At 38.7% G+C, this 27,400-nt stretch overlaps 1 protein-coding gene and 1 long non-coding RNA gene across 18 annotated transcripts in view; one reads left to right on the forward strand and one right to left on the reverse strand.

The window, feature by feature from the left end:
• IQSEC1 (IQ motif and Sec7 domain ArfGEF 1) overlaps positions 1-27,400 on the reverse strand; it is a 316,254-nt gene that overhangs the window by 8,310 nt on the left and 280,544 nt on the right. For 14 of the 17 annotated variants that reach the window (XM_053377722.1, XM_053377721.1, XM_053377719.1 and 11 more), the window contains 9 exons: positions 19,399-19,560; positions 16,566-16,688; positions 15,013-15,179; positions 13,073-13,212; positions 12,272-12,301; positions 8,796-8,921; positions 8,326-8,425; positions 5,388-5,561; positions 4,384-4,560 (listed from right to left, as the gene is read on the reverse strand). In XM_053377722.1, coding sequence (XP_053233697.1) covers positions 4,384-4,560; positions 5,388-5,561; positions 8,326-8,425; positions 8,796-8,921; positions 12,272-12,301; positions 13,073-13,212; positions 15,013-15,179; positions 16,566-16,688; positions 19,399-19,560 — 1,199 coding nt within the window. The remainder of the gene's footprint in view (positions 1-4,383; positions 4,561-5,387; positions 5,562-8,325; positions 8,426-8,795; positions 8,922-12,271; positions 12,302-13,072; positions 13,213-15,012; positions 15,180-16,565; positions 16,689-19,398; positions 19,561-27,400) is intronic. The other 3 variants (XM_053377720.1, XM_053377716.1, XM_053377729.1) reach the window with 1 other exon arrangement.
• LOC128408278 (uncharacterized) lies at positions 215-27,350 on the forward strand. Its single transcript, XR_008329018.1, has 3 exons — positions 215-500; positions 22,713-22,810; positions 27,116-27,350. It is a non-coding gene; the product is annotated as an uncharacterized LOC128408278 (long non-coding RNA).

Here is a 27,400-nt window from a genome sequence, read left to right on the forward strand (position 1 = left end):
TTATTATGTAATTTGTGTTATTTTGTATTTTTATGTTGTGAACTGCCCCCTGATTTTCAGATGCAGGGCAGTATAAAAATATAATAATAATAATAATAATAATAATAATAATTTGTTCTTGTTGGTATCCTTCTGTCTCAAGAGACAATGGAGTGTGCCTCTGGGGGTGAAGTGACCTCCCCAGGGCACAAGGAGGGCCTGAGCTGCCCAGGCAACAGGACCCTCCTTTTCGGTGTCACTCATATGGTCCAAAGGAAAGCAAAGCAATGCATTTGGCACTGGCTTGGCTGCAGGAGTTGCCAGAAGGAGGCATACAAGGCGCCATCCAACCATCTTAGGGACTCCACTCTGGATTTGTGTAGGATTTACTCCTTGGCCCTTTCTTCTCTTGAAGATATCCCGTAAGGCAGCAGAATTTTCCTTCTCCTTCTAGATAGGCTACCTTCCCAAGTTGACAAGCCCCAGGTGCCCATCACTTCCTTCGACTATTTGGGTCTGAGGTAAGTTCATTGGTTAGCTGTGCTACTTTCATACTTTTATCTTGTGATAACCTGATAACTAGATACAGATAAACAAATCTACTACATCTACAATGAAGGTTTCTTTCGGTAGTGGTGCCCCAGTTTTGGAATATCTGTCTAATAAGGTGTGCTTGGTGTCTACTTTACAAGCTTTTAGATGCCAGCTTAATAAATGATTATTTATGCAGATATTTTAAGATGTATTAAGATATAATGGCCCCATTTCTTTTTTATTTTAGAGTTGTCTTTTATTGATGTTGTTTTATTTTATTACGTCGGGCATATGTTCCCTGACATACTTTCAGTGAAAGGCAGTAAAATTGTTTTAAATAAGTAAATAAATAATTTTACAATTCTTTACGGTCATATCTATAGCTGCCTGAAGCAGGGCCTTCTCTGGTGTGGCACTGCAATTATGGAATGACATTGCCTTGAGAAGGCAACCTGGATACTTTCCATATTTCAGGAAATTAGTACAAGCTTCATATACCTTCAGTATATGGGACCACAATGTTTGTAGGCTTTAATTTAAGCAACTGTATCTCATCATCTTAAACTGCATCTTGTCATCTTAAAATGCTCAGACTCATCTGAGGTAGGTTTCTGACTCAAAATCAATCCTACTCTTACAATACCATGGTGATGCATCTGGCAAATTTCTGAATCTTTCACAACTATCCTTGAATGTCTCCCCCAATTATGCAGGTGGGGGGGGGGAATGATGCTTAAGATGGTAAATGCGGTCATATTTCCAAAGCAATCCAAACGCTGGCTCAAGTTTTTCTCTAACATCATGCAGCAAATGGCTAGTCAGTTACCAAGGGCCTTTTCTGGAGGTCACTGTACAAATTGCAAATATGCACTTCAGCTTACAGATATTTCTTTTGGACCTATTTATTCTTTATCACACAATGAAACAACTTGTGGAAGTTGTCTGGGCTGCATGAGACACAAACAAGTAAACCTGACTTTGTCAAACTGAGCAAGCAGCCTTTAAAAGCTAGCCATTTATTATTTTAAATGAATTATACTTTAATAAATTGGAGAAGTGTTAAAGGACATATTTAATGCTGGAGACCTGGACAACCTAATTCAGGTGGTGAGAATAATATTGGGCTTAAAAAAATCCAACATGCAGGGTGGAGACTCCTTCATATGTTGTTGGACTACAACTCCCATCAGCCCCAGCCAGTATGACCAATGGTCAGGAATGATGAGTGTTGTAGTCCAGAAACGTGTAGAGGGCCACAGGTTCCCTGGCCCTGAACTAAAAGATGCTTTGCCTTAACATTTTTGACATATTTTTCTTTTAAAAAGAAAAACATTAAATATCCAAGTTTTACATACATCATAGTATCCAAAAACAACATTATTACATATTTAAACAATCTCTGAAATAAAAATTATAAAGCAGTTATAACCACTGTTTGAGTGGTAAAATTAAGTTATTTTTTTTAAAAAAAACAAGGTAACCTTTTGAAAAAAGCATGTTTCTACCTACATAAGATACACATAATCTACTTCATCAGCCTCCTCCTGCGTCCTGTAGCAAAGCAACACTACATCATTTTTAGCTACATGCTCAATCTTTCTATTGGAGGGGAGTGATGGCATAAAATGACAGTGTTGTTTAAGCTAAACACTTCATAATCTCATTGCAGTGAGGGCCAGTTCAAACATGTATCTTTGAAGATCATATTTAACATGAACCTTATAGATACACACATTTTAAAAAGTAGTAAAAGAAGTTATCTACACATCTTGTTCATTTTTCATGAAATCAAAGGATCATCAGTATCAGCCTATAATTTACACAGAATGTGTTATCATGTGAAGCATTTTACCTCTATGATTTGAAACTGCATGGAGAAAACTTTCTGTGGGGGCACCATGTTTGAACCCATGGAAATCACTCCAAAGGCCAACTTCTATAGAACTGCACCTGTTTCTAGTTGGTTCTTGGCAATAGCTAACATAATCAATGAAAAGACCACCTAGGTTATCCTAACCAATACCTGACTGTATGTGTGTGTGTTTCTTAAATTAATTGCACTGCACAAGTCCAAACATAAACTCTCCATAATTATGACTCAATAAAAATGTTAAAATTAAGTTTAGCTGGGTTTAACATAGTCACTGCTTAAACCCTTCAGTCTGACGCCTATATTCAACTACAGAAAATAACTTGTCAGCGATGAGTATATGCCAACAGAAGGCATATGTTGTTGACATATGGGATGTTTCATGCTTATGAAAAATTCATCTTGTTTATGGTAAAGAATCCTCCAAATGAAGCTAGCTACATGACAATGTCTGAAGTAAATGTTTGAAAGCTCCTAGTAGGATGAAAAGTGTTAACTGGGAATCATGTCAAGTAATAGGTACATTAGTGAAAATCCTGTTTCTAAAAATGAATGTTGTCATTCTCAATGAAAAACAGAAAAGTGAAACCATTCTTACATGAAACTAAATGATGACGACTGAGGCCTCATCCAAATTCTACTCAAGTGCATATTTTTAAATAAAATTCTAAAAAGCATTAATTCGGTGGACCTTTGCACTGGTGTTGTTCCATGCAATGGATTCATGGTTGTCACTGAATTGTCCCCAAAGTAAAGTAATATATAATAATTACTATGGATAAATAATTGTGGCTAAATAGAAAATAAACCCGTTTGGTAAAAATAAAGATGCAGATATTAGTATGTGTATATTTTGATGCACAAATAGGCATGTGCACATAATTACACATAGCACATACTTAAGATTAGTATTGATGACTGTAGCACAGTAGAAGCTTACACATGATATTTTAAAGAGAAAGGTATACTTCACTTTTATATAGAGATCAAAATAATATATAGGATGAAAAGTAAGCAAAAATTTAGATCTATTTGCTAGTGGTATATTATAATTTAGCATAGTGTACATGGTGTTAACAGGCAGAGCAATTCTACTAGCAACAGCAGGAACCAATAACGTGCCTGTTCTTTTGCACACATAGCTGAAATGTAGTGCCTGACATTCAAATTACACCAGGGCATTGATTTCCAGTCATAATCTTAGTGGCATTTTTCTACGTTCTGCACACATGGGTGAAATGTAATGATTAAAATGCATACATTCCAAAACCAGGTATAACATCTATAATTTAAAATATATTTTAAACTTCCATCACCATCCAGATCAGTTCAAACTTTAGGCCCAAAAGCAGTGGTGAAATTACTACTTTGCCAAAATGGTTCCTTCCCCATTATGCTGGCAACAGTAGTGTAGTATATACACAAGCCACAGTTTCAGCAAGATCTAGAGTCTACGTTTTGAGCAATACGATAAAGTAGCACCAGTCACGCAACTATATCCGATTTATGTTCCTCTAGATAGAATTTAGCAGGGCTTCACTCAATTTCATTCATCAATATACTACATGGATACACATAAGCACAAAATGCACAAGAAGCAGCCAATACACAATGATTTGGGTGGGTTTTTTCCCCTAATGACAATATAAGGAAGAAAATAACAAAAAGGGACGCAAAACTAAACAGTTTACTCCTAGCATTATACCTAGCATTTAATTAACCATTATTTTATTATAAACTTACAATTTTTCTCTGTCTTCTTTCTCCTTTTAAAGTATACATAGAAAGCTATAACAGTTTAATATTTTCAAATGGAATTTTTGAATAAGCAGAGGGGGAAAAACAGAAAAAACCACACTACTAACAATAAGACATATTTAACTTTCTCAGGATTACATTTTTACATTTTCATATTTGTTAGTGTATTCTTTGAACACACACACACACATATATATTAAGGTTCAATGAATATATTTATCAAAGAAGGAAGAAATGCATACCTGCTTCAGAGAGGTCTCTAAGAGAGCTGCTAAGGGCACTCCTTTTAAGACCCTCCCCAGTGGCGTAACTGTCATCAAGGCAGGCACGGTTCAATGTCCCATTGCCAGACTCTTTTTTCAGGCTAGAGCACTGAGACATGCTTGGTCGTACTACACCTTTCTGCTTTTCAAGTTCAGCTGAAAAGAGAGCAGAAGCCAATTACTCTATTGGCTCTTTCAGATTGTAGCGCTGAAAAAATAGGTATGGACTCTTTGCTGGCTCGTTAATAATTTCAATAACCCCAAACGCAATGCTTCTAAAAATTGGCACCTGGACAAATAAAGCTTGCTCAGTCTGCAAAAGGCACAGCATTCCAGAAGCTGGGCCACACACCGGAGCCTTTTCAGGGCTTCAACAACAGAAAGCTCTGTGTGAGAAGGCGCATTCCTATTAAGTTCAGTGTTGGGGAATATTTCATGTTACCTAAGCCTTTTGCCCATCCCTTCTCCTTTGGCACCAGAAATGCTCAGATAAAGTACCTCACACAACGTACTCTCTGGCACACAAAGCAAAATAAATAAATAACGAAATAACTATCATTAGGTAGCAATGAACAAAGTGATGCTATCAAATTTGCCATGTCTTCATTTGGTTGGGTGTCACTGCACCTTGGTAGTCTGTGTGCATAATTGCATCATAACAGCATACCAATGCAAATCCTTCTGCTGGACTCCAGATGGCAGTGGCACATAACCATGTGGTAACAGCCAGTCATGGAGTTTAAAAGTGTGGTCAGAGCCCACCAGCTGAAATGGATGCCCTTGGACCACTGTAAGTCTCCTGAGGAAAATGCAATATATCAGCACTTAGTAAAACATTCTCGTATTTCAACTGCAGTTTAATCTTGAGTAGTATTCAGCCACACTTTCTGAGCAAATTTTAACTTTATAAAGAAAACTTTTTGTAAATATGCCAAAATAGATTCACCTAACATAATTAATTTTAAATGCTCTACTATATGTACCTTTGTACTTACACTCTATTCTGTGCTTTTCCATTTCTTGTACCTCTGCAACAGACTCCCTCAGATCATCCGTAAATTTCTTTCTGTCCTGGGGATTTGGCGCATTGAAATTTATCAAAACTTTTATATCTGCTCCCGGAACAGCTGATGTGAGCCGTATGCCATTAGGATAATCTAGGAAGTGGTAAAAGGGATATATGTATATTAATTTCTTTCAAGGGTTTTCTGTTCTCTATTTGCATCTCCAAATGTGAAAAAGATACAGTGGTACCTTGGTTTAAGAACAGCTTATGAACAACTTGGATTAAAAACACTGCAAACCCGGAAATAGATGTTTTGGTTTGTGAACTTTGCCTTGGAATAAGAACATGTTTCACTTCCTGTTGAGTGTGTTCCATTTCTAAATTGAGTCCCACGCTGCTATGGGAAAGCACACCTTGGTTTAAGAACGCTTTGGTTCAAGAACGGACTTCGGGATCAGATTAAGTTCGTAAACCAAGGTACCACTGTACATCCCAGTACATCAAAGATTTCCATTACCACATTAACATTTCTTGGTAACCATGTGCAACTGATAGGATGAGGCCTGAAAGCATCTGTGTCTATTGTGCTCCTCCCACAGTAGACTGGGCAACTTACCCTGCGTGAGATATGTATTGGAGTCTCAGGGCTTCTAGGTCTCTCTGTGTTTCTGGTGTTATTTCAGGTGGTCTAAGATGCCTACAGGTCTGTCACATTCTTTACAGTTTCCGGCAGAAACTGTGTCCTCTCTGTCACCGACTACCTCCAGGAATAACATGGAGGGTCCGAATGAACACAAGACCTTACTGAACAGCCATTCAAAGATTACTACAAAACTATAAACTTGGCAAAATCCCACCATTTGTAGGCTGAAAAATGGGAAACGACTTTCTTAGAACCAAGAATGCTGTTGGATTAGTTGGAAGTCCCATCTAGACCAGCATCCTGTTCTTACAGTGGCTGACTAGATGCCTATGCAGAGTCTTCAAAGAGGGCATTTTATGGGGGTGAACCTATGGTTTATCCTGTAGACGGCTACTTGCTGTCATTTTTTCAGCCACATAAGTCTCCTGGGTGAATCAAATGTGTCATCATACATGATGAGGGGCGTTTGAGGGAAAACAACAGTCACCACTCACTCAAGGATTTCCGCCATATATCACAGGCTTGATGCAGTGGTAGACTGAATGATCACTGAAATCCTCTGACAGGGCACTTCTGGTGGTTCCTCACACCCTCAAGACCATCAGCAGGGGCTCTGGTGAGGCAGGCCCTGCCCTGTGGAACTCCCTTGCAGCAGTGGTTTGGTGGGAACTATCCCTCCTTCATTCATATGTCACTTGAAAACTTTATTGTTCAGAAAGGCCTTTGCAACATGAATTTTCTTGTTAAGGCAATCAGTATTTACTGATGTTTTAAAGCTTTTTAAAATGAGTATCGTTATTTTGTGTTTATATCTTGTATTCCGCCTTGTTGTATTTTTTTAATGAAAGTGCATCTTATAAAATTGTAAACAAATATCATCACAAGATTGGCAGCTATGGCAATCAAATATAAGTGGGTCCCCCCGCCCATCATCTGCCCCAATCCTTACACTTTTGGGCCAAAAGGGCTTCTAAATTGAAAAGTACTAAAAGTACTAAATAAAGTATGTTAGTACTTTTAATTACTTTTGAGAAAAGTACTAAGTAAAAAAACATTAACACACAGTGATTTATTGAGCCACAGACAGACATTACAAATGATATTATATAGAATTTTTAGCCATACATATAAAAGAAATATTTAAGATTTATAGTCATTAATCTTAAATCATAAATGTAATGTGAACTGTAGAAGAAACACTAATATACAACTTTCTGAGGATAAATAAATAAATAAATAAATAAAGCCCACATGAAATTGAGTAAGGCAAGAAATGTTTAAAAACCGTATAAAATGGATTTGTCCACCATCAAAAGAGGATATATAAAACAATGCATATTTTGTACAAAAATAGTACATATACAGCTGGATACACAAATGTTCACTTAGATCAGTTCTCAGAAAGGGGTATGAAATATCTTCTGAAGACTTTTTAAAGGTTAGAATTGGCAGGAGGAAGGCAGTCGGTGAATATATTTTCACTGTTACGTGGTCTCTAGTGAAAAGAAACTGCAAACCTTCATGTTTTTAAAATGAAGGTTTGTTCTGGAAAAAGTGGAAGTATCTATTTTGTCTTTCCCTCATGACCTACGAATGTGGAGATAAATACTTTTATTTCCTTTCAAAGAATTAACTGATTCCTCAAAATACATTTTACCCTTATCATCCACTCCCCGTTGCCAATCATTCCCATCACCTTGCCAGCTTCTAAATGGAATGCTTTTCACTGCCTTTGCTTTAATTGACAGAATTCTCAGAAGGTATATGAATTCCATTCCTTGAGAACAAGTTGAATCTGACAGCTGCAACATGCAGATAGGCTGGGTGGGATATTTGTAGCTTGCTGCCTTCAGCTACAATAATGGCTATGCATTGCTTAAAGAAAAATGCTGAAGGGGGAGAAATCTGGAGGAGAGTGTCAGGCTGTGTTGAACCAAACTGATCTTTCTCCCAAATATCCCGTATGTGTACATATACTACACCATTATAGCTCACATGTTTCAGAGAATCAAGATTTCATACTTTATTTTTAAAAAGTCTTTGAATGCTATTCTTATTCTGTTTCATAAACATTTAAATAAATGTGGTAACAAAGCAAAATCACACTATCACATCAATATTAACAATAGGTTTTCACTGCATTTCTGCAATATCTTTTCTAAAAAATGGGGAAAAACCACTAGATACCTTGCTTCCTCAAGGTACAGTTATTCTTAAGAACTGAGCTGCACCGATTTACCCTTAACTCATATGAGAGGCTAAAAACACTTACACTGATTCTCAAAAAGGAGCACCTGCATTCCATAGAGGGAAAAGGACTGTCGAAAACTGTATGTGACTGAATTCTTCTTCTTTTGAAAGATCTTAGTGACCTAAAAATATCAACAAGCATAAAAATCAGTGTTGGAGAAAGTATTCGGTTAGTTAAAAATACTGAAATGTATGGACAATAAACCCTTATAATATGACACCAGTAAGCTTCCTGAAGACAAACTCTGCCTAAAATACCATTTCCATTTACTAGCCTTTTGGCTCCCCTGCACAACTTTCCTATGTGATCCTAAGCACTGCATACAACTGTAGTTGTATATATATAGCTCTTCATCCACATATGAATAACAATCCATGCAGAAACCCACATAGTGCCCCTACATGGATTCTGCATTTAAGTACGCCCCTTTACTTAATGGAGTCTCTGCAGTAATATAATGTGTTATAAAAATATGCCTGTCAGATACATACCACAAGCAGATCATTAAATAAAAATATTTCCCGCTGGTGTAATCCAAGCTTCTGTGGTTTATTTGGATCTGGAACTTCAAAGAGCCTGCAGTAGCAAACAAGTCTCCGATGTGGAAGAGAAAGGACCTGTGGGATATAGTACAATGCTGACTTTAGTCAATTAAAAAGGAGTTCAGTATTATTTAGGTGAAGTCTTTTCCACAATGGTGAAGGAGGAAATAGTTGAAAATGGTGAAAATAAAAAACATTTAAGGAAAAGCTTTTCATTAGCCTCTCTTTGCACCCTTTTGGATTTTCCTTTTTTTGTCATCATATTTATATATTGGTGGTGAACTCATATGTTGTCCAATGCTATTATCATTAACACAGGGACACGGGTGGAGCTGTGGGTTAAACCACTGTGCCGCTTGGGCTTGCTGACTGAAAGGTCATGGTTCGAATCCCCGCGACGGGGTGAGCTCCCATTGTTCAGTCCCAGTTCCTGCCAACCTAGCAGTTTGAAAGCACGTCAAAGTGCAAGTAGATAAATAGGTACCGCTCCGACGGGAAGGTAAACGGTGTTTTCGTGTGCTGCTCTGGTTTCACCAGAAGCGGCTTAGTCATGCTGGCCACATGACCTGGAAAAAATGTCTGCGGAAGCAGACAAATGCCGGCTCCCTCGTCCTTTAAAGCGAGATGAGCACTGCAACCCCAAAATCGTTCACGACTGGACTTAATTGTCAGGGGTCCCTTTACCTTTACTATCATTAACTCTTCAACAGTATCCTGATTTTCCTCAGTAGGGGGAATAGGTGAAAATAATTCCCCCTAGCTCCATGCCAGTGCATGTATTGTATCTGATACAGTATAGGGACTAAGGTTTCTTTACTTCAAGGTCAATACAGATTTTCCACTGTCTTTTCCACGAGATGCTAGCCTGTTTATACATGGACAAACAGAAGGCTACTAACAATAAGTTTTAATTGCAATGAATTTTTATTAGAGTCTAACTTCTTAGATTCTAAGTTCTTCTTATCCCCAGTGCAGAGGAACTGTATCTCAGTTCCTGAGCCAATAATTTTATTTTGGCATCCATGACATCTAAGGAAAGATGCCAAACTTACCTGGGGAGGGGGGCGAATCCTGATCAGCAAAGTGACCTGCCACACATGGCCCACTTTTACAATGATTGATGCAGCATGCACAATTTAAAATTCCTTCCATATGAGGAATATAATATATACTTCATATTCATACAAATGTTTTAATGAAGTGTCTCAAAGTATAACACAAAGTCAGCAAGAAAACGTTTCTCATATTCAGTGAGCTTCTGAGCTCTTCCAGATCAGTTGCCCAATTCTATTCAATACATGGGGCAACTATAGCAAATCTGTGTTTCCTGATTAACAGCAGAATAAAGAGTGGCTAATCTGTGGCTCACTAAATGTTGTTGAACTCCAACTCCCATCAGCTCCAGCTACCATGGCCAGTAGTAAGGGATGGTGGAAAATGTTAGCCTCTCCTGGTTTAGGGCATGAATCTTGACTGCCCTTCTGTGAATGGAGCAGAGTTCACTGAACAGTTTCCCCACCAACTTAACAATTGGCTCCTGTAGGTTGTGGACATTGGAAATTGGGATGTGGTATGGCAGGAGTTGGTGACTGGAGGAGCAAGTTAAGACCCAAACCTAGTTGTTCTAAAAGGTCAAGTTCTAAAAGGTCAAAGCCAGAAATTCATCTTATCAATTAGTACAAAAATTACTGAGGAATTATGGTTTGCTCCAAAGAAAATTCTTATGTTTAATTTATAATTTTAAACACAAGTGAAAAGGCAATTTCTTTACTGTTTAACTTTTCATAGAATCATAGAATCATAGAGTTGGAAGAGACCACGAGGGCCATCCAACCCCCTGCCAAGCAGGAAACACCATCAGAGCACTCCTGACATATGGTTGTCAAGCCTCTGCTTAAAGACCTCCAAAGAAGGAGACTCCACCACACTCCTTGGCAGCAAATTCCACGGTCGAACAGCTCTTACTGTCAGGAAGTTCTTCCTAATGTTTAGGTGGAATCTTCTTTCCTGCAGTTTGGATCCATTGCTCCGTGTCCGCTTCTCTGGAGCAGCAGAGAACAACCTTTCTCCCTCCTCTATGTGACATCCTTTTATATATTTGAACATGGCTATCATATCACCCCTTAACCTCCTCTTCTCCAGGCTAAACATGCCCAGCTCCCTTAGCCGTTCCTCATAAGGCATCGTTTCCAGACCTTTGACCATTTTGGTTGCCCTCCTCTGGACACGTTCCAGTTTCTCAGTGTCCTTCTTGAACTGTGGTGCCCAGAACTGGACACAGTACTCCAGGTGAGGTCTGACCAGAGCAGAATACAGTGGCACTATTACTTCCCTTGATCTAGATGCTATACTCCTATTGATGCAGCCCAGAATTGCATTGGCTTTTTTAGCTGCCGCGTCACACTGTTGGCTCATGTCAAGTTTGTGGTCAACCCTAGATCCTTTTCACATGTACTGCTCTCAAGCCAGGTGTCACCCATCTTGTATTTGTGCCTCTCATTTTTTTTGCCCAAGTGCAATACTTTTATTTTAGTTCTATTTTTTTCTTCTGGAGGTAATGCTAGAATACTTGAGGTACCTGAATAACATTACTAAGCATATTCTATTTAACTTAATATGGCAATGAGGTTTCCTTGATAACTGGAAGCCTGGATACTTGCTGTCAAAGGTCCCACAATAGTCACCAACAGCAGTATTCCAACATTTATTACGTGACAATATGTGAAGACCTTCATCTATACCTGTCCCCTAACCCCCATATATAACAGATAAACAGAAGACATGCAAGGGCACACCCAATGCTCAATGTTCTCCGTTTTGCAGCTTGTGTGTGTGAAAGATCCTAAAGGAATGTCTCAGTCCCACATTCCTCTACTGCATAATCTTGTGCTAAGTTTCCACACTGATTGATTAAGCTGATTAAACACTAAAAACAATGAAAGCAAAGCACATTTATGAAATATTCTGACATTAAAATAATGCAGAAGAAAGAGAGATGTATGTTTAAATATCTGCAAATCAGAGGCCATGCAGACCTTTGAGGGGAGAGGCAAATTGTTTTTAATCTTAAAATTGTTAGGAAATATGTCTAAGAGCAGCTCACCACAACTGACCTCAGCCAGGTTTATAAACAAAGCTGCCCCCAGTTTCACTTATGCTTGCTAATTACCGTAATTCACTTTTATATTTCATTGTGGTACCAAGCTCTATCTGTGTGATACTGAACCCCACAGAAAAAGCACAATCCGGCTCCTTTACAAAATGGAAATGTTTCATTAGGTCAACAATTGACACTTTTAAATATTTAGGATGAAAAAGCAATGAACTGCCAAAATCTGAGTAACAACAAAGGATTTAAACATATTAGGGCCCGTCTGACGAACTTTGCTTACAGAACAGAAATGAGTATTAAAGGAAATACCTACACAACCAAGTCCATGGTGTAGAGATCCAATCTACAACAGAAAAAGACACATACAAGTTCATTACATTTCAGAGAAATACATATCATATCAAGCAAATACTTCATGGTCTTACTATCACTAAACTCCTATAAAACATGCCTATAAATAATGATGGGCATTTATTTTCAAACCCCCTTTTGCACAGTTACGCTGTCACTAAGCAGGAATGAGCACAAGGAACGCTAATTTAATCCTAATGACTTTATTTAATCATTTGAATTGCTTTCCCACAAAGCTTAAATTCTGCAGTGTATTTTTGCAGCTTTCAAAATTCTACTTTCCAGTCTAAAAGGCAATGGAAGTTGTATAACTCTGCCTCTTCATTTTGGAAAAGCCATTATCTGTAAGCATACAAAGATGCAATGAGTGTGCCCACCTTCCCATATACACACAAGAGCTGCCCCACAACTTTGGAATTCTGTTTCTTTGGACTCTTGCCATATTCCTAAGGTGCAATATGATTTCTTTACTGGTGCTGACTTTTGGTTGTTTGCGTTAAGCTGGCACGCAGGGATAAAAAGATGTTGGAATATTTTCATGTTTAATATAGAGGAATAAAAACCTCTATGCTTTAGAGTGGGTGGGATATAAATACTTAGAAAACTAAAGAAACTATATAAAATAGATCCAGTAACTCAGGAGAGACACTTTCTGAGCAGTCATTTATGCCCCCAAAGCTGGATATGGCTCAGTAGGAAATGGTTCAGTGAACAGAGCATATACATTTGCACATGTAACTTGCAAATGCAAAATATAACTTACCGGTTTCTTTCCTACTATGAGTTTTTCAACCTTTTGGACCTGTGACACATGATCCTCGTTTGTCTTGAGCTCCCGCTTTCGGATTCTTTCATAGATCCCAATAAGCATCTCCCGTGGAATATCTTCACCATCATCCACACCTGCAGAACCCAAACATCATTGTTACCAGCTCAAAAACTGCAATACCTCTACAACTTGATGAGACTTCTGCCTTGTAAAGAATGTGATCTAGCTACTGGTTGTTAAACAGTAACATCACTAATACTAAATCTTTGCATGTCATGATCAGTATCTCCGAAGAACCTGCCATTTAACAATTAAAGAAGTGAATTTCAATCAATAATAATAATAATAATAAATTTTATTTATATCCCGCCCTCCCCAGCCGAAGCTGGGCTCAGGGCGGCTAACAACAATCAAAATAATCCAACATTCTAAAAACATTCATTATAAAATTAATTAAAATCAAATTAAAATCAAATTGATGGCAACCATTAAGCAAAATTCTGTGCAGATTGCCAGAGAAGGCGGTCAGGCTGCGCCCTGACCAAAGGCCTGGTGGAACAGCTCTGACATTTGGATATATAAATATCGCCCCTCATTCTTGTTTAGAATTCCAGGGTAGTATACAATCAATAAGAGTAATCATAAAACATCAGAAGAACAAAGAAAACAGTATTTAAAATATACATAAGATTAAAATGCCCAGATGACGAAAAAGGTGTTCTGGTGCAGAAAAGATTGCAACTGGTGCCAGAAGAACCTGCATAGGGAGAGCTTTCTATAAACACTTTGCTCTCATGTATTATATCTCTGATAATGGCGTTTGAAGAGGGGCCTCGGCAGAAGATCTTAACAGACAAGTAGGTTAATATGGGAAGAGGCACTCTTTTGAGTATTTGGGTTCCAAGCCATTTACACTGAATTGGTCTCCAGTTATGCTCTTTTAAAATCAGTATGATATTTATTTACTTAAAAGATTTCTATCCCTATCTGCAAAATACACATTTGCCCTATTATTAGTTATTGATACAACAGTAACCAAGAGTACTGTGGAGTATCAATACAAGTAGGTAACAGATAGCACTTTGTTAACACACACACACACACACACACACACACACACACACACACTTGATGTCAAATGTCCGAGCAATAATAAAACTCAGTGTTAGTTAAAAATATTGCAGTCTTGAAGCACCATTCGTGGAAGATAAAGCACATTCTCAACCTAGTTGCTTTAAAAACATTAATAAAGACTTTCTGCTGTGAAATGCTTAGTGAATGAAGTTGGCCCATAGACCTGGAGAGGGATGGTTTGCAGTGCATAAATACAAGAGGCAATCAAAATTACAAGCACCCCCACATTGGTCTTTCAGCTATAAAACATTTCCTTTCTCTCCAGAACTTCGATATCGGTTTCTTCAGCCTCCTCAGAGTTCTAAAACACTTTTGTAGGGTATAGTCATACAAGTGCGTAATATGGAACAGAATCTAATTATTGTATTCTTTTGCGGTTTTTGTGGTGTAGACCATAATGGCAAATGTCTATGCATGTTTACTCATAAGTAAGTCTTACTGTGTTCAATGATTTACTTCCATGTAAGTGTGCATAGAATTGCAACTTATTGCTGCAGTTTTTACAACAATGTGCTTCCAAAGCCATGTGGCAGACTTTTCTACCTCTTTAGTATTTAAGAAACAATCTATTTAGAAACGGGTGCTGCTGCATTGTTAGTAATCAGACTGTTGTCCTTTCCCAAAAACCCTTTCCAATCTTCTCCTGGCCTGGTAACAAATTATAGTACAAATGGCAGGCTAGCCTCTTGGATGTTTTTTTAATAAAGAAAAATGCGGCTTTTGACATTTTCTGTTCAAGACTGGAGGAAATGAAACAAACCCAGCCTTTAGACCCTGGCAAATTTTTGAATTATGCATACCTCTTAGATTCTTGACAAAATCTTCAAGCTTCATTTTGCGTTCTGGTTTCACATTTGGACTATACATATCTGTGTTTAATAATATGATTGCAAAAGCTAGGATGAAGATGGTATCAGGATTTCTAAACTGTCTCACAACACCTGGATTGCAGATGCAGTATCTCTGGCTACAAAAGACACCGAAATAAGAGTGGTCAGATTCAAGGATGAGTCGATAAGCCTTTTAGAACAAACCAATAAACTGTTTCACTGAGGATACTGGAATTATACTCCTGACATACACATTTAATGTTTGAATATTAATTACCATTCCATCACATTATCTCAGCTAATAATAGCATCTTTAATGCAGATGATGTATTATTATACCCACTCTTAGTAACCAAATTACTATTTGCTGATCTAGATATTCCGGTGGTTAAGGCTAGTCTAACTCCATTACAGTAAGTGCCCTCAGTTTCCTGCAATATTCACTTGTTGTATAGGAATATACATAAAATATACATATACATATTTATCGCTGCAGACTGCAAACCATACCTAGTGGATCAAAGAGGATAAAAATTACCCAGATTTGCACAATTCATCAGAAATAGGATAGTGGTGACAATTATACATTCTTTATTCATGACAAAGTAAGGTAATATAATACTACTGCAAGTGTAAAACAGCTTATATTTGTAGGGCAAAATATGCAATGGAAAGGCCAAATTTTCTTGGGTTGAACATCACAGTCCAAATGAAGTGCACTACTGACTCAGGTAACCATTTCCTCCTTCTAACCATGTAGCTATAGCCCAAATATGCCAGCACAAAGTCAAACTATGCAACAATATCTGATGCAACCTTGATCCATAATTTATATCTATGCTAATATGCCATTTGTACACATTTCATGCCTAATGAGTCTGACCAATGGCTTCAACAGATCTGTGGCACCCTCTGAGGATAGGCCTCTTTATTTTTAGCATATTGGAAGATTCTTCACATTTCTCCCCACGTCCCCACCATGGATAAAGAACATTTGTCTAGGCTTTAATAAGTTAATGCTCTTTGCTCAGCTAAGCTAAACTGCTTAATTAAAAGGTCAGCAGAGTACATTGCAAAATGTTATAAAGGATAAATGCTTCCATTTCAACAAGATGAGAACATAGAATATTTACAGCACAATCCGTTACATGCCTACTCAGAAGTAAGTCCCACTGTGTTCAATAGCCCTTACACCGGGGTAAGTGGGTATAGGAATGTGACCTTAAATTCCTTTAAAATGTTTAAACCGACAGTAAACATTTCTTTGTTCGCATTTAGACTTGATAACATAAGATACAACAAACAGGGCTGCCAGAATCTATAGCCGCCTTTTCCCAACCTAGTGGCCTCTGGAGGTTTTTAAGTACATCTCTCATCAACTCCAGAAGGCTGGTCTACAATATATAATATCGTGAGAACAGAATTTTAGATCAAGATAATATTTAACTACTTCAGCCTGAGTACACTCAAACCTACTACGTATGTGACTAAACCTTGTGATAGCTATCTGTTTACGTCCATACCTAAAAGCTTCAATGAGTCGTTCTACTTTTTGAGCTTCCCCTTGAACACGGATATGAGCTTGGAATTTCCTGAGTGCTTCATCTAGTTCCATAGCTGAGAAGTCCATTTCATCCACAACACAGCTAGGACAAAGAAGGAGAAGAGTTTTGATTTTGCCACCCTCCACCATACCCCCTCCCGCAATCCACCCTGCCTTCAATAAAATACCAACTGCTGTACTTAGTATAGTATTCAGTCAGATGAAGCATGCAATGATTAAAGGGCAAAGAGAGAATTATGAGCACTATATATCAATTAAAGAAGCTTATGTAAGCGGGTCATGATTTTTCAAAGACATCTCTCTGGCAGAAATAATAATCACTTTTATGTTCTTCAAAAAGCAATTTCCCCCAGTCAGTAGCTCCATTAGAAAACAACCAAACATTACTTTAATTTACTACTTTACTGAGCAGTAGGGCACGGAGCAACAGACACCAGTCCCCTCCTTGCCTATCCTATGAACGTTGGAAGGGAGGGTGGCAGCAAGAAGACCCTGTGGTCTTTTACTTTCCTTCCTGCATGCCTTTGAGTGGATGGCAAAAGGGAAAGCAATATACTTTTCCTTCTCTGACAGAAGGGGTACCAGTTACCACACACCATTTCCCCCCTTAAAGTGTTGTGCATAATAACACCCCAGTACTCTTTTCAATAACTGGAAGGGGAAAGAGAGAGGAATTGTGTAGCAGACAGTGGCGAGGGGAGAGCAGAGAGGGAGAAAAGGCACTCAGGTGGACAGGGCTGATTTAAAAGGCTGATGCAAAACCATGATTTGTGAAACCATGATCTAATTGCCTTTTCTGCTGCCTGTGAGGTCTACTTGCCAATAAAATAAAATAGAATCTGGAGGTTTCTTCCCTTTTTATTAGGCTTTTGAAGTTATACACAATGAAAGATCAATCTCTGCAAAGTACAATAGACTAATGCAGGTGCCACGGTAAGAACGTATGACCCATGCTAAAAGGCTTTTTGTTAAAATGCATTGCCATATGGCATCAGGGTAAAAATGTTTATGATTGTTCAAATGAGAGAGGGGCAGAACCAGGCAATTAAAATGCAGAGGGACAGGTATCAATTCGAAGAGGATACTTTGGATAAGACATCTGTGCCAGAGACATTCGAAAAGACACACCATGCACAGGAGTTTAAAAGCGAATACTGGAAGCCACTGATTCAAGTTGTGTGAGCTGTTGTACTTTGTTTTAAATGATAGCATAGATACAAAGAGCATAATGGAAACCTGCTGGGATGGAGTGGGCATTGGTTATTTCTGGATACAAACTCTACAGAAAGAACAGGGAAGGGTGTGTTGGAGGTGGCATCACGCTGTACATCAAAGAGGCATACAGTCCCAAAAGCTAGAAATCTCAAAAGGGCAGAGTCTTCCACAAAATTACTGTGGATGGCAGTACCAGGTCCCCAAGAGTAGCTTACTACTGAGCATATAGTATCATCCTCCTGACCAAAACACCCAGGCTGATCCTGAGATGGACAATGAAATTTTCCTCATACTGTAATCTAATTAGCTATGTCACATATCCATAAAACAACAAACAGTCAACAAATAAAGCCAGGTCTTTTTAGTACCTTGGTTAGCTGTATAATGCAGGAAAACTTGACATATTTCATAACCCGATACAAGACAGAAATAAATGCCATCTTGGTACCTGACACAATCTAACACAGGAATCTTCTGCACTCCTAAGGTTGCTTGTTTTAACTGAACATTGCAATTGCATATTTAATTCCTTTGGCTGCATTCCAGTGCTCAGTTAAGTGCACTCAGAACCTCATTGAATGGCCTTTAAAACATAATAACAGGTAAACAAAAAAGCTCCAATGTTTAATTTATAAGATTTTAGTCAATGAAGCAAACATGAAGAGGAGGTCATCAGGGTTAAATTTCCTAGCCTATTTGTAGATCATATGTTTTGGCATTGTGTCAAATAGGCATCAATAACATTTTCACGTGGTGCAACTCCCAGGACAAAAGCCTCTCTTTAATAGAGTTAGGCAAGATGCCAACATAACATTCTCATCTACAGGACTGTTTTTAGAAAACATCACTTTGGAATTTAAAATCTGTGTCGATTTTTCAAGGAAGACCCATGAGCTGACAGATTTCCGACCCCTAGAAGAAGGCCCTGCTTCACTGTTCCTTTGTAGTACGGAAATATATAGAACAAGTGGGTCCAGGAATAAGACAACTCACTTGCCAAGTGTAGAATACTTCATTAAAGCATATTTATATGAGTGCATTCTGCCGATTAAGGTGTACCACTAATCAACAGGAACCTTAGCATTCAACAGCAATTCTTCATCAAAGTAATGTATACATAATTCTATAAATTTGGGCCAATATGTCATGAGCTGGCATGCAGTACACAGTACAGCACATCAAACCTGAAAATATTGTGGTACTTTCTTTCTGGATGGTAGTAGTCTTCCACATTTTGTCATGTCATTTTATTTTAGACAATGAATTGAGTAATACTTCAAGGAATAATAAAGGACTTATAATCAATAGACACTTTCCTTCTGGATGAGCATATCCTAGGCAATTAAAATAATAATATAGTATAGCAGATAAATAGCTAAAACCTCCTTCTGGAACAGTCTTTCTGAGTTGCGGGCATAGCTGTAAATGTATATGGGGAAATAATTTTTTCCTGGTTTTTCTTTTTCTCTGAAACTGCACTTAGCATATGCACAAAACAATTGGTGAACATCCCTTACTTTAAAATCCACATAGTGTACACTTAAATATGCAACAGATGCTTCATATCTGCTACTTACTCCAACACATCCCGGTTAAACTGCTTTTGTCGATTTCCGAGGAATTCTCCAATCATCTGTCTGCTGAGTCCTTTTCTCTGCAGAAGGAAATGAGCAACTCCAACAGGCGTATCTGGCACAAAGCCTCTCTCAATTAGGTATTGGATTCCTTTTTCAGGTTTTCTACAAGAAGAAAAAAATCCCAAATCTCCCATTAGCCGCTTTCACCACAACATAATCAGGGGCATATGTATTTTTATTGTGTGTGCGCGTGTGTATAATATTTGTTGCTGTATACAATTTCTTTAAGGAAATTGTGCTATATAAATATTTTCATAAATAAATTTAAAATAAATAAAATAAAGATTGGGGTTGTCTTAGGGCTCTTCCACAATCAACTCAAGTATCTTTTAATTTCTAAGGCAGAGGTATACAGTCGTACTTCGGAAGTCAAACACCTTGCGAGTTGAACCTTTTGGCTCCCAAATGCCGCAAACCCGGAAGTGAGTGTTCCAGTTTGCGAACGTTCTTTGGAACCCAAACGTCCGACACAGCTTCCGTGGCTTCCGACTGGCTGCAGGAGCATCCCGCAGCCAATTGGAAGCTGCGCTTTGGTTTCCGAATGTTTTGGAAGTTGAACAGACTTCCGGAACGGATTCCGTTCAACTTCTGAGGTACAACTGTACAACCTAAATCATTTGAGGACCAATTTTACTGTTATTACCAGTGGGGAATAACAATACTGCAGCAGCTATGAAAAAGTATGTGCATCATATCTTTAACATAGTGCTTTTTAAAACCTACACCTGCCATTTATTTCTGCAATTCTTAGCAGACTCACAGTTCTTGCTTTGCACAGACCTTTCTCTCAACAGCACCCCTTCCCACCCCATGTGAGAAGCACTGATGAACAATACCAAGTAACCCTCTGGTCCTGCTTCTACCACAAACAGCATGCTGTTTGAAACAGTATTAAAGAGATACTCCTGGAAAGCAGACAGGCTGTGGCATGGAGTCAGTAGCCCTTCCTTGTTTTTCCCAGCATCTGGAGCGGATATAGCCTTTAAATTTTAAGATCCAAGTTAGCTACTGTAGTGGACAGCTTTTTTAAATATAACATTGGTTTTTTAAAAAATTATTTTCATATTTAAACTGTTTAACATGGTTGCATCAAGATATATCTTTGTTTACAATGGAGCACATGCCATGCAGCAATTGCATAAAATAAAAACAAAAAATAAAACAACAATGAACACTCAAATAAACGTTTCTACATATATCAACAAAGTTGTGTCAAAGTGTGTATACCAAAATTATTATGATTATTACAGAAATGAAATGATGCATAGTAATGTGTATTGCTCTGACTGTGCTTTAAACTATGGGTACTGTTCTTCCATGTGTTGAACAGCTATTGCTTGATACATCACCCATGATTTTTTTTCTAATCCTTTTCAATAGTCATCACCGCTCCTTACAGTACTGAATTCAGTAGCTCAATTGTTTGGTTTTGTTTGCAAGGGAGCATCATGGGGTGAGGAAGAGGGAGACAATCTGGGGACGAGGCAGGATCCAGCTCCTCCTTATAGCACTCCTGCCACTTTACTCCCTATCACATTAGTCCCTAATTTGGATAGGGCCTAATTTGGCCCTGAGCTACAAAAGAAGTACTTTAAAGTCACCCTGTGGCAAGTAAACAGTCAGGGGTGGGAGTCATAATTGGGAATTACAATATACTGGCCTATACTAGTGTGTTAATTTTGGAGGTCGTCTATGTGATTAGATAGTGGGGGACAGGAATCAAACACATGTTCTGGTCCAAGTGGTCCTTTTACCTGACTTACAGATGATGTAGGATTCGAATACACATTTTAGAAAATGCTCTTAGTTGAAGCTTAGTTACATTACTACTTCCATATTAAGAGGATGATCATACTTCAAGGTCAATGGGGTTTTGTTCTGAAAGGAACTGAATGGGGTTTGAATTGAGCCTCTGAGAGCAAGGATTTAAATGCATATACATACGTGTGTGTGTGTGTGTGTGTGTGTGTGTGAGAGAGAGAGAGAGAGAGAGAGATGTGTCAACACACACACACACACACACACACACACGTACCTCCGGTTGTGGACGGGATCTGTTCCGGACAGCCGGTCGGATCCCGAGGTTTCCGCAACCGGAGTTGCCATTTCTGTGCACGTGCATGGTGTGGAAAAGTGCTTCTGTGCATGCGCGCACAGCGAAACCCGGAAAAATACTTCTGAAGGATACGCACGAAGGGGTGCACGTAAGTAGAGGTACCACTATATATATACAGTGGTACCTCTGGTTACGTACTTAATTCGTTCCAGAGGTCTGTACTTAACCTGAAACTGTTCTTAACCTGAAGCACTACTTTAGCTAATGGGGCCTCCCGCTGCCACCATGCCGCCGGAGCACAATTTCTGTTCTCATCCTGAAGCAAAGTTCTTAACCTGAAGCACTGTTTCTGGGTTAGCGGAGTCTGTAACCTGAAGCGTATGTAACCTGAAGCATATGTAACCTGAGGTACCACTGTATATAATTTCACTTGAAACAACAAGGATTATTTCAGCATCTGATGTGCTACAAAAGCACTGTTGCCTGCTCTGCTGTTGTTGTTTATCAAATTTGTAGATCTCAGGGTGGTTCACAACATAAAAACACAAGATAAAAACAGAAATTGCACAAAAGGGTTTTGTGTCTTTTTTTGTAGGAAATGTAAATCCATGGGCTGGATTTAGAAAGCGATTGGGCTGGATCCGGCCCCCGGGCCTTAGTTTGCTTACCCATGGTTTATGGGGTTGGGGATTGGTCATGTGCTCATGCTCCTCCACTTCAGTTTAATATAATACTTCCTAATTGTTAAACCACAGTTTGCTATGCTATCCAACCAGAAAGCTGTAGTTCGATACATCCCTCCAAATCAGCATTGAAAAAGAAATAAAAACCGGTGGTTTGCAATCTTGATTTGGGCTAATCACTCAAACCATAGTGTGCAAGTTCTGACATCACAGCAAACTGAGGTTTCTGAAACAAGTTGGTATTTTATTAAGCCAGAAGTGTGAGGCAAGGATTGAAAAGTAGAGAGAAGGAGAATGTACATAAAGAGCTTTCCCCCAATCCTCCAAACCATGCTTTGAACAAGCAATATGGTATCTGAATGCACTGAATGCTAAATGCAAGACTGAGACTGAAGTAGTCAAGGCAGACAGAGATTATGCATTTATCTGCTGCTATGTAGACATCAAAAGGTTTGTGTACTGCAACAGTGACCAACCACAATTCAATATTTTCATTGTGTTCTCCGTTTTCTAAGGTATTACAAATATCTGAAAATGCAAATGGATTTCCAACTTTGCAGACGGAGGATGCAGCTTTCTGCTCAGACATGTGAAATCAATTCCCAAGAACAAGGTGACCCTGCTATTTTTAAACCAAGATGGTCATGTAACCACATCTTTCCTCATGTAGGTTATTGTCAATAACATTACCAAATCTCCTAACATGCTTACTCTGCTGGACTTTACTAGTAAAAATTTGATATCTGGTAAGTAAAAGAAACAATCAAACTTTTACCCTCATAGCTGAGTACCTAGAGAAACTGCCTCATCATCATGTCTTAAAATCTGCCTGCCTGAAAGTTTACATTTGAAACAAAAAGAATATGTGCTGTTATTCCCACAAGGGCAAGCTAAGATAATATTTCCTTTATTCAAAATATTTTTTTCCTCTGAGCAAACAGAAGAAACTAAAGCTACAATCCTAAACACACATGCGATTGAGTAAGCTACATTGAGGTCAGTGGGATTCACTTCAAGTAAACATGCTTAGGATTCTGAATCAGAATTCTTTTCTGCATCTGAACTCATTGGTTCTGTACAAAGTGGAACAAGGTGAGATCTATGCATTACAACAAGCTTTGTTCCTTTGGCTGAATAAAGTTGTACAACTTGCTTGTACAGTACATCTCAATCTTTTCTTTTGGGAACACACCATAATATTCTTTCAGGTTTTGAGGCAACTGAACGTACTAGTCAAAAATATGCAAGACAATGCTTTACCAATACCATTCATGTTCTGAAGTACTATATTTTAATTATTTTCTAGAAAGAAAGGTTAATGGTTCTGAAGAAGGCTGTTTTAAAGCTGGACTTTCGGGAAAGAAATAGATGGTCAAAAGGAAAGAAGGCAAAAGGCAAATATCAAATTAGAAAAGGGGATTTTTATTTGTGCTATTTTTAGTTGTTCAAAGATGACTGGGCATAATGAACATATGAAAATGTGTTTTTGCTGAATATCATTACAGTAATGCAAAGGAATGGAGAATATGTTATGCTGTAGAATTATTTCCATGTGGAAAATGCTACAGAAAACACACACCATAACCTGGATTGTTGACCTGGCCAGTAATGTATTTGCTCATGTAACTGAGGGTAGGACTGCAGCCATGTGAGCCAATGTAGAAAAGTGGTTAAGAGTGCTGGCCAGGGTTCAAATTGCCACTCACTGATTTTGTGAGGATAAAATGGGGAAAGGGAGAAGTATGTTTGCTGTCTTGAGCTCCTTGGAGAAAAGGAGCACTATAAAAGTAATAATAAAATAAAATAAAATAAAATAAAAATAACGAAGGCAAAAGGGTTGGTACATTTTTAAAGTGAGTGTCTTCTGCACAGGATCACAGACTTTAAAGTAGTATGTGAGAGGTTTCAAAATTCTATGCTGTTCCTGCATGCCTTTTTCACTGGGTGCCAGCTCTGATTCCAGTGTTATTCTAAAGGTGCTAGTTTTTCTATGGACAGAGGGGGGTAAATACGGACAACCATTTATTGATTGATAGTCTGCTAATATATGCAGAGAGCCACTTGGTGAGACACTAACCCATATTGTGTTGCAGATGAGTAACAAGAGCCACTTACAGTATGTATCTGAGCCAATATCTAGGAAAGCAGAGAAATCCCATGGCAGGAAAATATAGAAGACTAGCTAAAGTAGTGGTTCCATGCACACTGTAGCTAGTTACTACTTGAATTAAGGGCAGTTTATATTTAATTGGCCACTCCATTCTTTGGTAGAAGTGAAGGGAACACTACACTACACGATCAAATAAGTCAAGAGCAGAAAAGCATGTAAACCTCTTTGTTCAGATTTAAAACTTCTTTTCAGTTTTCCCCACTTCGGTTTCTTAAGCTTAATTGTATAGCTTAGTTCTTAATACTTGGGTTCTAAAACAAGGTGGTACTTTCTGTCAGTTTCCTAACCTTCTATTAATCACACCCCTGAGGCTCCTCTAGCAGTATAATAGACCCAGGGGATCACCAAACGCCTCCTAATTGGTTTGGGATTCTTCTCTTTCTCAAGACGTTCTATCCCTTTCTTACTGAACGGAGACCCAAGTAGAGTGTTCACTAATAACTCTACTTCTCCTGTTCCCAATTCCGCTTCCCAGTTTTTCTCTTGTCTGTATACTCCTGAAAAAGGACACTAATTGCTGTATTTCAAACTAAGCTCAGAGACTTCCTTCTTTGGCTGCAGATATTTTCCTCAGAGTGGATCTCTCACACACAGCTCAGGAGCTATACTTCTAGCCAGCTGAACACCAAGAACACCCAACTCCCAACTCTCAATCCCCTTTTCTTTTCCCCCTCCCAAAGTGCTTGCTGTATCTACAGCCAATCAGGTGAACCTACAGCTCAGCACTCTGGTGGAATTCCAAAGCACTGCATCACCAAACTCTAGTCTTGCTGAGCTTTCCGTCACACCCCTGCACTTGTTACATGGCAATAGTTGTGGCTGGCTGGGAAGCAGCCATTCTCAATTTCCATTCTAATGTCCCAGACACTATGGCTGGGTTCAGATGGCAACCAAGCCAAACTATGCCTCATGCTCACTGCAAGCTAAATTACCAGTGAGAAAACAAAGCAGCCACAATCACTTCGCCAGGAGCCTGCATGAGCTCTTATGTTCACACTAAGCCAGTGCTACTTGTGTGACATTGTTAATGTAAGCTCCCCAGACCCAGCTGCCTGGCAATGCGACTCCAGCAGCTGTCTGGGTGGGCCAGATCCTGGTACCAGACCTGTCTACCAGGTATAGACTTTGTTGTCCATTAGGAGATTATCAAAGACCCACAGAAGGTCTTTATGAGGACTGTTTAAAATGTCACAAGTAGCAAGCAAGTTTTTGAATTCGCCAGAACTCTTCTACAAGCTGGAAATTAAACAAGATAGCAGGGAGGAAGGAGATAAGAAAAGCCCCAAAGCCTTTGGTTTGTAATAGTCTTAAAATGGAGTGCAGAAGGTGTGTTGGCATGTGCTGCTAGGTGAATAACTATTTCCAGTTGTGCAGAGAAACCCTGGGACAAAGAAACAATAAGGACAGCCCCACTCCAATTCTTTAAACAGGCCTTAGGATAAGGTTACCATATTTTTTCCAATGAATCCAGGGACACTTTTCAACTTCAATGGATTTTGTCGAAACAGGGACATCTGGTAACCTTACATTAGGACTGACTGCCAGAAACTAGGGAGGCTACAGCAATTTGATGCATGATGGAGAACTACTTGTGGAAATCAACTGCTTACCCAAATACCATTTTTAAATATATTGTTGCTTGTTTCCCACCTCCCCATTTCTGATGCTTCCGTTCTTTAGCCATATTGTCCCAAATCCTCACATGCTGCAGTCCCTCTCTTCCCTCTTGCAATGCATTCACTACTAATAAATTTTCATTCTCTAAATAGCTGAAAAGGCAGCTGCCTCTGCTTTTCACTTGGATAATCTAACCAGCCTGAATTCCAGGGAACAGTAAATGAACTGGCAAATTCTGACCTCCATAATTACAATCAGACATATGCTTGGCCTTCCTTTTTTATAGTGGGCACTTCACAACAAAATTATATCCCCATCAGCTCTCTAGGTATTGTGGCAAGAGAATTTTGCTTAATCCTAGCACGGAGCTCTGCTATAGCTAATTGTGTGCTTGGAATGTTTAATACTAGATGCACCTGATTGGATGGGAGTGATGTAATGACTCCATTCCAGTTTGTGAGGCTATTCCAAGCTGCTAATAATGGACTCCATAGCCTTTTGAAGGCTGGATTTTCAATATTAGGGAAGGTTTATATATTCTCTGTAAATGACTATAAAGGATCCGCGCCCTACATTTTTGAACGCAGCCAGCCTGAACTGATTCATGCTATGAGCCTTTTCCCCTCTATGCATATTACTGAGTATTTATTTAAAAGAGAAAAGTCATAAGAAGTCTTTCTGTTGCTATTATGGAGTAATCTACACTCCAGGTTTGTAAAGACACTCTTTTATACTAAACTCCCAATAGGCTGACATTCACTTTCATGAAGACCTTTAACAGACATTTCTCATATTTAATAGAATCATAGGATTGTAGAACGAGAAGGTACCCCGAGGGTCATCTAGTCCAACCCCCTGAGTCCTTTGTCCAATTTGAAACATTTGCTTAGCTTTGCAAATGTGATAGCAGTTGTATTGCAGTAGCACTATGAGATAACTTGTAAAAAGGTTGGAAGCAAAATGGGCTGTAGCCTGCTTAGATGCAACTTTACACCAAGAGTTTGCAAAGCTTGTTAAAATACACCTGTATGTTAAAGGTGCATCTTTCTTTGGAAGCAATCCTACTTGCATGTAAGGTGCATGAGATTATTGTGTTTTTTGGCTGAGTCCTCACTATGGTTCTCTTCACAGCTGATTTTTGGAAGAAGAAGAAATTTCTGCAAATGTGATGCAAAAGTTGGCTGTGCACGATGCCGGAATGTCACTCTGCCCATGTCATCAAGAAACCTCCTACACACAAGAAACTGCTTCCTGGAGCAGATTTGCTCTTTAAAATAGTGTTTCCTTCAAATAAATGAATAGGGAATGAATAAACAAATAAATTCATCAGCATTTGTCTGCTACTTTTAACAAATAAATATTTAGAAGGCAGCCAGTTCATGTCACAAATGGGAAAAGACAAGAGCTACCATTAAA

The sequence above is a fragment of the Podarcis raffonei genome, chromosome 2 (assembly GCF_027172205.1).
Source record: "Podarcis raffonei isolate rPodRaf1 chromosome 2, rPodRaf1.pri, whole genome shotgun sequence".
Classification (NCBI taxonomy): domain Eukaryota; kingdom Metazoa; phylum Chordata; class Lepidosauria; order Squamata; family Lacertidae; genus Podarcis; species Podarcis raffonei.